The sequence below is a fragment of the Falco punctatus genome (genome assembly GCF_963210335.1).
Source record: "Falco punctatus genome assembly, chromosome: 15".
NCBI lineage: Eukaryota > Metazoa > Chordata > Aves > Falconiformes > Falconidae > Falco > Falco punctatus.
In genome coordinates this window covers 6,721,496-6,734,664 of record NC_137595.1, presented here as the reverse complement: position 1 = coordinate 6,734,664, position 13,169 = coordinate 6,721,496, and the positions used below count along the sequence as shown (strand labels likewise).

The window sequence follows — 13,169 nt, the reverse complement described above, 5'->3', positions numbered from 1 at the left end:
AGCCCCTTCAAGTGACCTTCTGGTCATGCTTCTCTTGGTGCGGCCCAGGATGTGGGCGGCTTTCTGGGCCTGCAAGCGCACAACTGCCGGGCCAAGTGGAGCTTCTCGTCAACCAACACCCCCAAGTCTTTCTTTTCAGTGCCTGGGTTTGAAAGACCTTGCATGCTTCTTTCAAGACAGGGCTGACGGACTACCAAAAGAAAGTGTTCTAGAGGTTGTGTGGCATTACACTCCAAAGAAATGATAAACGGAGAAAGAAAACCCCTACATCTAAGGGATATGCTTATTCATCTGCAATTTTTTTCTTGAGGTTTCTTACACCTTCCACTTCATGCTTCTCATTATAATTTGACAGGATAATCCAATTCTATTAGTTTGCCTTGGATTTTCCTAAACGTGATAAGCAAACTAATATGAATTTACGGAAGTGCATGAGCTATAATTTACTACAACATCAGCAAGCTAATTGAAGATGCAATAATGCAGCGATCAATCTGAAATCGCAATTAAGAAAAACATGGATTCAAATTATCGAATTATCTTAATAAGATATATGAACAAACAGAATGATGAGGCTAAGACTACATGAAACACCCTTGTGGAGATTTCAGAGAAGTCAGATTCCTTCTAACCCATGACAGCTTTTCAGAATTGTGTGAGGTGCAGACGTAAGGGATGGATAGGTCTCTTTTAGACTTCAACTCTTGACCAAGTGAGTCACTTAGAGCAAGTAATAAAGTCTACTGGTTTACAAGAGGTTCCCAGCATCTGAGTTAGATTCACAGCTTAAGTATCGTGGCAGTCAAAACCCCAAACTATGCCTAGTTTCCAGAGTGGAATAAGGATTCAAAATCTTCATTTAAATATTATAAATTTCCAAAAATAATGCCTGCCATCAGCACTGAATTGAGAGTGTGTTTAAAACTATCTAATGGAAAATTTGAAAGAAAAGTTTTTAATTCCGTTCCTTTTCAAGGCTAGGAAACTTAACCCCACCACTTCCTCTAGACCATGTTTTCCCATATTACTTCTGAAAATATTACTTAATCAAAAGCATCACTACCATGAAATATAACATCTGTTGCTTTTACCCCATCCACAAGGGCAACCACATTGCCACAGAAGAAATTTAAGACTTGTCTGAAACAAATTCCAACCTCATTTATGTTGCCTATTACTTCTACACTTGCCTACCTTCAAATACTTGCAAATGCAGTATACTGTAACTCAGTTCAATTTATTATTATTTATTTTTACATCTTTTGGATATCTTCCAAGAGGAATGCCATCACACCTTCTATATCATGAATAGAGTAGCTACTTATCTACCACTACCAACAGCTTGTGAATCGAGTAGCTACTTATCTAGGAGTACTAACAGCTTGTTAATAAAGTTGATGAGTTATCACGCCTATGTGAATTCTTTTGATTCTAATTCTATTACTTATAAACTTTCCTAGCCTACATCTAATTACTGATTTGTTCAATATTATGATTTAAAAAACAAAAATAATTCTCCAGCACTAGCTGGATGTATGCACTCAGATGAGAATTTAGAGACCTTAAAAAAGGGTATTTGTGGGGGGGTTGGGGCAGGGGAGGAGGAAGAGCTTGCTATATACTGCCTGTTAGCATGAACAATGTTTCACTATTGATACTACCTCTTGGGAAATTTTGCTGGAGAACATATTCTTAGTCATTATTCTTTATTTTTTCATAGCTTCTTCCTAGCTAGAAACTGCTATCTTTCAGACTACATTAAAGAACTGGTACTTTTTAGGCAAAAGGGAGAAACTATTCCCAGACAAGTAACCAGGGAGAACAATGAATAAATACAGCCTTGCTTTTACACCACTCCTGAATTACCAACTTAATTTATGATTTTGAAAGCTGGGACTTTAGCTTGACTATGTATTGCATTTCATAGTAAATCATATGTATTTATTTTTTTTTTATTATGTATTTATTTATGTATTGTATATTCATTGATTTATATTATTGTAGCCAATGACCTGGTATATTCAAAGGACATTTCAAAAAAAGCCATGGGGGGGGAGGGGGGGGAACAACAACTAAAACCCAAAAACATTCCTGAGTCATGGAGCTTGAAATTTACTTTGAAACAAGTTACAAGCAAACAGGTAACAGGAAGGAGAAAAGGTCTTACAGGTACATTTATACTCAAGATGCTTAATCTACTGTGGTGAAAGTTTTTTTCTTACGAAGGCAACATCACAGATACTTTGTTTCCCTCCTGGTACAGGGCTACCATCTTACAAAATCTTGAAAGCCCACGGTAGCAGGTGCTCCATAAGATGTTTTATCATTTTGGGGAGGTTTGCACTTTCTGGATCTTGAATTACAGGGTTACCGTAAAAAAGAACCCAGCCACATAGTAATCATCAATCAGTAGTCGGTTCAGATACAAAAGGGCAGTTCATTTCATAGGTCTCTGTTGATGAGTTACTCACATCTGCTTAGATATTTACTTATACTAGAACACAACTCTTTTCCCCTAAGTACATAAATAATGTAATTTAAAGATTCAATTACTTATTCAAAGTGCTGCATTTAAACAAATGTGAAGGAAACAGTCACCACTGATAAAAATGTCTACCAGATGTAAAAGAATATCACTTCACTGAAGGAAAAAGCTTCTCTGTATTTCATAACAACTATGCCCATCAAAGCCTGTTATTGCTTCAAATTCTGCCCAACTATTCTTATAGGCCTTATTACAACATCTGTTTTTCAGACTCAAAATTCACCTTTAAGACCACCTGCATTAAAGGGGGAGCCCACAGAGCAAACGAAATATGAAATATTTAAGAACTGTATAAAAGAAAAGAACATTTCCTATCTAATGTAAAAGTATTTATTTCATACAACTTCTGTACAGCACAAAATCTGATTAAAAGAAAGTTTTTGTCCACTTGCAGATGCAGGCATGAAAGATTTGGTGGATATTTTAAATACTGTAGCACCAACAGAAACATTCAGGAAGTGACAGATTTAAAATATTTCTGATCATTTGATATAAACTCTAAGACAGCAGGTTAAAGTGAAGTTCCAAAACAAAAGAACAAACTGGCATCTTGCTTCAGGCAAATGATTAATCATTATTTGATAAGAGCTTGAAACCTGAAACCGTATCAAACCAAAATAAATCAGTTTGCAATTGTCCTCAAGGACAATAGAGATTTGTGTTTATTTTCAATGGAAGACAGACACTAAATCAATAAAATCTAAAAAACATTTCTTCTTCAAAATAGTCCTAAATATAAAAGGCATTTTATTATTCAGTGGATCTACCATTTTATCTGCAAAGAGAAAAAAAACACAAAAGCAAACCCAAAAAACCTTAAGTGCCCCGCGCCGCACCACCCCCACCCCCCGCCCCCCTTTTGATTAAATGTCTCTTTAATTGTCAGCTCCAAGAATACACTTCCCTCCCCCCCCTTCCCAGGCCTGATTTTGTCTCAGGTTCTGTTTGCAAAGGAAGTGCTCAAGTGGTTTACTTACTTCTTGTGATATGCCTCGAATACAATGAGGTTATCAACACATACTTAAGCACAAAATCAAAGAAGTAAACAGACAGGTGACACAAGTACCAGCAAAAATCTAGTTAAAAGCTCACTTCATAGGTTTAAATATGCTACCTAATCTCAGGACAAATAAATAAAAGACTAAGCAAGAAGCAGGACAGCCATGAGGGTACCATGAGAGACAAGATTTCTAACTGTAAAAGGCAGAAGGGTAAAGCAATACAAACTTTATTTCGTTGTTTCACTACACCCTGGGCTCTAATTATGTTTCCTGCAGAAATGGTTAGAGAAGCTTGGGGATAAAACAGGAGCAGACATAGAATAATAAATAAACAAACTCTGTTTCTTCTATCTGCATCTCTGGGTTGATTCGCTATATTACAGCTCAATTAACTTAAATGGCTCACAAGGACTATTTGGTTAGACGGCTGGTCAGAGGTGCTGTAAATTTGACTATTTACAGTCATATGATGGGCAGTTTTCATGGTGTCACTTCGACTGTGAATTCCTAACGCTGGGGTGGGGTTTTTTTCTCCTCCTACCATCACAGAACAGCCCCAAAATACTTACTCTGTCCCACAAAAGTAGACAAACGTTGATAAAAACTAAACACAAAACATTGATTTGGTACTTTGGAAACTTTTTATCTGGACAGTTATAAAGTCATAGAAAAACTAACAAAACCTGCCCATAAGTCATTCAACTTCCAGGGTAACTGTCCAGTACTGGGAAAAGTATAGGAAGTGCACCAGTGGCAACCAGTATGTCTCACACAGAAACTGAAAAAGGGCAGCTCACACTGCCTGCCTACAATTTCCTTTCCTCCTGTAGTTTAGGGGTAACAGAATAACAACCTATTTATATGGAAAATTTTGTTGAAGACAAACTACTGGACGCAAAGGAGTATCGCAGTATTGCTCGTACATTTTGATCAGAAGAATGAAGGATGAAAAAACAGCACTGACTATTCCAGAAAATGTTTCTCTCACACTCTAGATACTTGCCATTCAGCACAAGAACTTCTGAATGCTTATGTTATGTGGAGGTACATTTATTATATACTGTTTCTGTCCAACTTGCAAAAGGCAAGCAATTAGAAAACATAATGCATGCATATATATTTGGTTTTTCAAGTAATAAACAGGCATTATTTTTCAATTGATACATGGCGCTTCCTCTAATGATGTTTGTAAGTCTTTAACCTGAGTTTTCAAAAGACCAGCTGTTTTCTTAACATTAAAATAGCTTGATATAAACATAATAAGACAAATACATATCAAGCTCCAAACATACTATTTTATATATATGTATACATAAACATATAAACACAAACAGAAAATTTTCTCTGTAACCTGGGGATGTGCCCTGCAGAATATATTTTTGAACTAATTCTTTTGAATTCACCTTTAAAAACATTCATATATATTCCATCTTTTTCAAATACACTAGCTGAATTGCATGATTCTGTAACATAAGATATTCTTATCTTTACTAGCAAATGAAAGGAAGAAAAACTGTCATTACAATCAATCTATTTAGTCAGTATTCTCACTTTTACAGAGCGGAATCATTCACAGAATCAGTGGTTGAACAAAGGGAAATCCAAGCAAGAGCTGTTCTACAAAGGCAGCAGGAGACAAGCGAAGATTTCCTGAAGGGCTATGTTCAATTCTAAGTGCTCACAAAGGCCAGTTATCTCAAACGATACAGACTGTAGTTTCACGGCGTATAGGCACACGTATATGATGCATACATAAAGTATTTGTTGTTCGTAACTGACCCTCAAGGGAAACCTCCTCAAAGCCCAAGAATCGCCCACCCTGCTGTGCAGGAAGGTGAGGCGGTGGGGCAGGGGCCAGCCTGGCTGAACAGGGCACTCCTGGCGGAGCTCTGACACAAAGCACAAACACAGAGAAGTGGAAGGACAACTACACCATCCAGGAGGAATACTGCCCAGGTAGGGAAGTAATTAAGAAAGTCAAAGCTCAAATGGAGATAAAACTGGCAAGGTACATGAAAAGCCATGAGAAAAGCTTTTATAGCTACAAACATATACAAAAGGAAGGTTAAGGAAAATGTAGGTCTGCTGCTGAATGGAGCATGGTACCTAACATCAAAGAAGAAGCTGAGATGGTCTGCGCTGCCTTCATCTCAACCTTTGCCATCACTCTCTCACAGGTAGTTTGAGCAACTGACTGATGTCCCTGCAAGGCCTCTATTTCATCAAAAAGTTGTGGGACTCAAGGAACTTCTTCAGTGCCTGGAAAAGGCAAATATTATGCTCACCTTCAGAAGAGTGAAGAAAGCTTGGTGAGCTACACACTACTCAGTCATGGCTTCTGTTTTCCAGAAGATCAGAGAGCAATTCTTTCTGTAAGGCATTTCAAGGTACATAAAGGGCAAGAAGGTGACTGGAAACACCTGACATCTGACTTACTGAGGGTAAATTGTGCCCAACCTGACCGTCTTCTCTAATGAGATGACCGGCTTTTTGGATGAAGAGAAGGCAATGGATATGGCCTACTTGGGCTTTAGTAAACCCTTCAATACAGACTCCTAAAGTCATGGTATCTTCATTCACGGAGATACTCAAAACTCAGATGGACAAGGTCCCACGCAGCTTGAACTACTACACTAGCCCTGCTTTCAGCAGAATGTCAAATTCAATGACCCTCTTAACATCCTCCTCCAACCTAAATTACCTTATGATTCTATGGTTTATCTTGTCATCACGTATGTTCACAACAAACCCAGAAGAACCAATCTAAAGAATTTATGAACTTCTAATTTAGAATTGCTAGCAGTAGAAGAAACAAGCTTTATCAATAGACAGGCATTAGCAATAACATTAGAAGAATGACTAACAGGAGGAAATGTCATTAATATTTCCAAAATATCTGGAATTATTCTGCAGTCCTTTACCAAAATACTAATAAAAATTAATGAGACCACTTAGAGTAAGCATACAGGCATTAGTCTGAGCTGGACAAATTTAATAAATATGCACGCTACGGGGAGTATTAGGAGATGCTGTATATGCTCAGTCTTTTCTGATTGCTCCTGAATTCTTATCAGTAATTATGACTCCTTTTTACAGTTAATTCCACAGATTAAACGAGTTTCAGTGTCTTTTTCCTTTTGGGAAACTTCTCACAAGCATCAAAATGTTGCAGAAAAACTTAATTCTTTTTAGTACTTTTTTCTTTATAGAAAAAAAAAAAATCCTGCACTGTGAACTTTTAATGCTTGCCCTAGGCCTTCCTCAAGTGTCTGGAAAAAATTAAATCCCTAAACAAGAATCTTTATGCCACTAAAATCTACAAGGTTCTGCTCTAGTGGATAAAATAAGTCAAGAAATTCTCAAAAGACCTAATTACAATTACTACTACTACTGTATCTATCTGAACAAGTGAATTGACTGAAGCACAAATGATGCTACGTGAGCCTCAGATTTCACTTTTTTTCTAGTGAAGCATTACTATTGAAATTAGTATGCATCATACATATGGTCCAAGTTAATTTCCTTATTTAATAACTTTCTTTAAAAAAAGGCTTAGAAGATAAAAGGACAGATAAATACTTTAAAGACCACAGCACTAGATGGAAATAATGAACTATTTAGACCAACATGTAGCAGTAGAACAGTACCCTAGCAGATTATTTTTTTCACTTTTTAAAATTATAAAGCAATGCAAGAAATTAACCCTACTTTTCCTCAAACCCAAACCCACTATTTATGATAGGTTATTTCTGTATGGAATGCAAGTTTAATATTCCAAATGAGAATGCAGAAATTGATAATTCTGTCTTGATAAACTAGATTAGTTTACAGAGACTTAGTCTCTGGGATAATTTTCCACCCAAGAAAACCATTTAATTGCAGTTCGTTATTATCAGCTCAAATATAATATCATGAATATCGTAAGAAGAACTAAGAATAAAGAGGTTTGTAGAAACTCCAAGAGCAGAAAGGCCTCCAACCTCTGAAACACCTGCTGGATTGAAACCGCTGCTGGGAGAAGTAACAGGAGTTTGCATCTGTAATGACTTCCCTTTAACACAGAAGGCACTTTACATTAATTAGCTAGTAAGACAATTAATGCAGTGCATTAATTTGTTGAGTGTATTCATACCACAAAATGAAGGGGTTTTATGGGATGTTATTAAAACATGACAACCCCATACCAAGGATCTTAAGAATGCATACGTGAAGTTATTATGATCCTCAGTAAAAAGCAAGGGACTACTAGCTCATGACTAACTACACGGTGCCTATCAGAAGGCAGCCTTACTTTTTATTTGTCCCTATGAAATTTTGTCCCTATGAAAATTTTAAACAGAAAGTGCACTAGAAGTGATTTAGCATATATATGAAATACAAAAGATGGATTACATCTGAAAAAAGCAGAGTAGTTATAATCTGCTGAAAATATAGAAAACCCACTTGCTCAAAATCAAATCTAGCAGAAGGATTCAGCTACAGAGAATATTTTAACTGCGAAACACTTCCTCAATAGCCTCTTCCCCTCCTATGTAATAACAATAACAACAATAATAATAATCACGGCAAGTCTGCTGTCTGGTTTGAGTATTGTCTAGTACTCAGAAGAATGCGGGTATTCGTGCACTCACATATGAAGAGCCAACAAAGTTAAGGAGATTCTGGCAAAAAAACCCCACACAGTATTTCTCAGTATAAATGACTAGGGTGGTTTACACAATTTACACCACTGTTCTGTATCTACAGAGAAGTATTTGCAGAAGTAAAATACATACATATGTATATAAACAACATTAACCAGAAGATTATGTGTAAATAATAATTGACAGTAGTTTCATAAACAGTCTCAAAACCTTCATTACTCTCATTGTTATAGATGTCTCAGAGCTTAAAAAAGAAGTCACAATTGTCCTACTCTTTGACAACTTCCTGAAACATTCATTCAGTACCTATAGCTTTGCTATAAGTACAAATGAAGTGAATTCATACTGAAGAAAACCTTATTCTAAATTCAAATTAAAATTCTTCTGTGAGTAACCACCTCTCCTGAACTATCTAGATTGGGAAGCATGGGAATAAAGTATTTCATTAAATGCTCCTAAAACAGGACTCCATTTAAACGAGGTAAATTAGCAAATATTTTTTGGGGAAAAAAAAACTTAAGGCAATTCAGGCCTCTTAAGTGCAGGCAGACATGCATGGAAACCTAAAACTAAACATATTCATCTCAAAAATACTTTTAATGAAATTCAGCCAAGTAAAAAAAAAAAAAAAAGCAACACTCCCTCCTGCCAGCCTTTAGGGGGTTCTGTATAGCATAGGCTTGCATTACCAGGCTTGTACTTAGCCCTAAACACTACTAACATAAAATGTAAATGCAATCCTAGAAAACTGTTTTGCAGAAAATTGAATGTCCTCATGGGTAACTGGCTGATGCAGGACAGTGTCCAGGTTGGGCTCTGCGGTATGAGACAGATACAGCCACACTGGAGTGAGCCCAGCAGATGATACCAAGACAGTAAGTAATCTAGAGCATATGCCAAGCAGAAAATGAGAGACATGAGTTTGTTCAGCTGTAAGAAAATGAAGGCTCTGCAAGGATCTAATTGCTGTCTGTGAGCTAACAGGAGGGTTAGAGAAGGCAGAAATATATTTTTCCCAGAGATGCACAATGATACAGCAAGAGGTGACAGACCAAAGCTGGAACATGGGAAATTTTATTCAGTTATTTATTTTTCTCACCACAAGCATGATCGAAGACTGGAAAACCGACCCAGAGAGTTTGAACAAGGCCCTGTGCAACCTGCTCTAACCTGACCTTGCTCTGAGCAGAACAGTTAAACTACATAATCTCTGAAGCCTAATCAACAATATCACATGAATTTAGACATGGATACCCAGCAACATAGTGTTGATATTGTATAGAAAGTATAAAAGCTTCACGAATTAACCCAGATTCTGCCTTTGCAGATAGTGGAACTTAGATCATCAGAAGATAAATTGCATATCCATATATTTAAAATTTTGGCATGTGTTGATCCCTCCATAGCCAGATTTTCATTCAGTTGTCCCTTTGTTCATTAAGTTAACAAAATAATGGACATAGGTAAAGCAATAACTATTATAATCATACATCATATAGCCATTATATTAAAGGCTAAAGGATGGAATAACCATTTATTTCTATAGAATACAACATTAATGCAGAAAATATAAAACTGTTATACCATGAAACTCACAGATATGCCCTCTGTATAAAGATCTACACATAAATTGCAAAATTCTTCTTTTAACTAGCAAGCAAGAAACATGGATAAAATGTAGTCTGCTAGATTGCATTTCCTTTCCTTTATAAAATAATTAGCAACACCAATCAGTTAAACCCATGCAAAAACACTGAAAAGAACAAGTGTTACTGAAATCATAACATGAATAAATTTATCACTAATACTACATCATAGAGTTCAAAATTCACAACACTGAGAAAAGTCAATAGTCAAATTGTCACTATGTCTCTGAACTCTTAAGTACAAATTTTTGCCGCAAAATAAGACTCCTTCACATATGACTCAGTAGCACCACCAGCCCTGAATTCAATGCTTTAACACTTATAGAATTACTTACAGAAACTCATTCTAAACCTGAAACAATGAAAATGTCATCTGTTCCTGGAACTGTGACGATGTGCACATAATAGTTTGTTGTCTGCTTTGGTTCATTTAGAAAGGCCACAAAAAAATTCCAGCTTTCTTATTAAAAGAGCTACTGTACTTCCTATCTAATTTCTCATGTTTACACACTAAAAACCTGTAATAACATCTCCTCCGCCCCCTTGCTCCTACTCAGCCACTTCAAAGCAATACATGAATCTGTTAGAAATATTCTCCCTGGAAATTCAATTATAAGCATTGAAGAGCCATCAGCCAGATCTTTAGGAAGTCAAAAGCAAGGAAACTGTAAAAACACAATTGGAAGTATTTTCATTCCAATACATCTTCTAGGAAACATTTGCCTTCTAGCTCCTGTCACCTTCATAGAATTTAAATACATACTCGAGGACAGATTTTCATCACAGTATTTGGACATTACTAGCCTCAAGTCACAGATTCATGGAACGGTCAGGGTTGGAAGTCTGTTTCCAGAAGTTACAATAGGACAGATTTCCAAATGCATTGAAAATTCGAGCCTTGGATTTAGGAAAAAGTAAATGCACTGAGATACCTCGTAACAACTATTCCTGTTCTTGACAAGTCTTCACACAGATGTGTTGGTATACTTACTAATTATGAAAGAACTGGTGATTTACTTATGGGGGAAAAAGAAAAAGAACAATTTCAGCCAATTTAAAATGAATAGTTAAATATATCGTAGTTAACAAAGTAAACTTGGCATGAAATTGATGTTTTAAACTAGTTCTATCTCCATCACACTGAAACTGAAAGTCCTTATGATTACATGATAAATTCAGCTAGCTACTGGCAATAGACAGATCAGTGAGGCACAGCTGTATGGTAAACGATGGTATTTCCAAGTGATGTTAATATTCTCCAGAGACACAATGTGACATTCTAGACATCTGTTTTCCCTATACACTTCCTATGGTGCAGCTAATTATGGCTCCCACACAGCCACTAGGAAAGATGACATTAAACCCATTTAAAAACTTAGCTATTTAAAATTAAATTCTTAAATTCCTCCATAAAAAAGCCATACCCAGACATCAACCACTCTGGATGACTGGAATGAAAAAAAAAATATAAGCATCTAAGTGAACTTCATGAGTTCTGTCAGCAATACAGACAGAGCTCATCTTGAAAGTCTCAGCCTTAGCATCACAGCATGACTAAAGCATCATCAGATTCTAACACAATATGAACAGAGATACACATCCAGTCAGGTCTCAATTTTAACATGGTTTTCACTACCACACCTGTTTATTGTGTGTCATCCAACAGGCAAGTTTTTGAAAAGAGGAAAAACAATTTGTATATGTCTCAACCTCTTACACAGTTGAGCTGGCAAGTTACAAAATGCAGGATGATAGCTATCAGTGACCAAAATCTAAATAATTCTGGAAACTTTCACCCACCTTCCTGCCACAGAACAAAACATAAAGTTAACTATAACACAAAAAACGAGAGAGAGGAAAGAAAATTAGGAGAAAGAAGATATCAGAATATGCATAACATTTTGCAGATGTTACTCACCAAAAACAGCGTTCTGAAGTTGCTCAAATCGCCAAAGAATTCCTCTATGCTTACTGCTTTGGGATCAAAGGTAAAGTATTCTCCCAGATTTTCATACAATTTAGTCATGTTGTTGTGCATGTTGGACAATTTTTCGTATTGCTCTCGGGCACTCTCAGCAAAGCTGTAAGGTTTTGTTAAGGAAAATGATTCAATGTAATCCAATCTAACAGTAAAAAAGAAGTAAAGAAAACTCAATACAAAGGTTAGAAATGGAAAATTTGCTAGTGCTGTTCTGCTTTCAAATATGACAATTTTATATATTAATGTTAACATGTCTGCAAGTTTATACCAAGTTGTGGCACACTTTTCCGTTAAATGATCCCTTTCCAATGGTGAAGGTTTGCCATTAACACACTATACAACTAACTTGGTAAAATTTCCAAATACCTTAGACATTTTTCTTTTAATAATCTAATTTTGTAAAATACTGTCTATTAAAAGTCATACTGAAAATCAGTTTTCTGTGAGAATCTGACTATAACATCCACTCTGTTCAGGTGATGTCATGTCCCTGTGTATTATATACCTGTATTTTATATGTAGAATTTGCATTGCTCATAACAATCAATGACAAAATTATATAATATGATGTCTAATTTTCATTGCCTTTTAATATGGATGTCTTTTTTGTGTATTCTTTAATGCCTAGCCACAAAGCTCAGCTCATGCCTCAGGCTGCTTGTACAATGTACAGTTATTTGGGGCACTCTCTCAACTATGTAATTTCACAGAACTTCTAAAAACGGAACATCCACCCACTTGCCCCAGTTAACCGACAAACAGCTTTGAAAAATTATTAGTAAGAAAAACATCACAGAACAACAGAATTCTGTATTTCTATTAGGAAGTATGGAAGTCTAGAAATGCAACTGAGGTTGACTTCCATCTCAGCAGTCATCATTAAAAGTTTGGCATAATCCTTTTAAATAGAAAAATGTGGCATTTTTTTCCCCCTTATATGAAAAAAAATATTTTTAGAACAATTCATTTGCAAATAAAGGAAGGGTGCAAACTGCTAAGGGAAACACTAAGTCTGTCTCAAAGCAAGTAAGTTTTCGTCTGCTGTTTTCTTCTGTTGTAGTTGTTTATATCCACAAAGATAACAGTCACAAATCACTGTAAAAAAGTCAGCTAGTACACGATTAAACTAGTTCTGCTGATACCAAATTGTAGCTGATGAAAGTGTTGTGCTGTACCTATCAAAACCCAACAACAAAAGACACAAGTTATTCCCTGAACTACAAAAATCATGCAGCCTGGCTCCCTGTGGCTTTCACTTGTAATGACTCTCTTCCATGCAGATTCTGATTCTTAATACAGCAGAGCTCATGCTTCAACCTTTCCCCATACCTGAGACTCTAATTTCAGACTCTG

General features: G+C 36.2%; 1 protein-coding gene across 4 annotated transcripts in view; it reads right to left on the bottom strand.

The window, feature by feature from the left end:
* DIAPH2 (diaphanous related formin 2) overlaps positions 1–13,169 on the bottom strand; it is a 243,189-nt gene that overhangs the window by 90,646 nt on the left and 139,374 nt on the right. For all 4 annotated transcript variants that reach the window (XM_080366036.1, XM_080366037.1, XM_080366038.1 and 1 more), the window contains one exon: positions 11,754–11,919. In XM_080366036.1, coding sequence (XP_080222162.1) covers positions 11,754–11,919 — 166 coding nt within the window. The remainder of the gene's footprint in view (positions 1–11,753; positions 11,920–13,169) is intronic.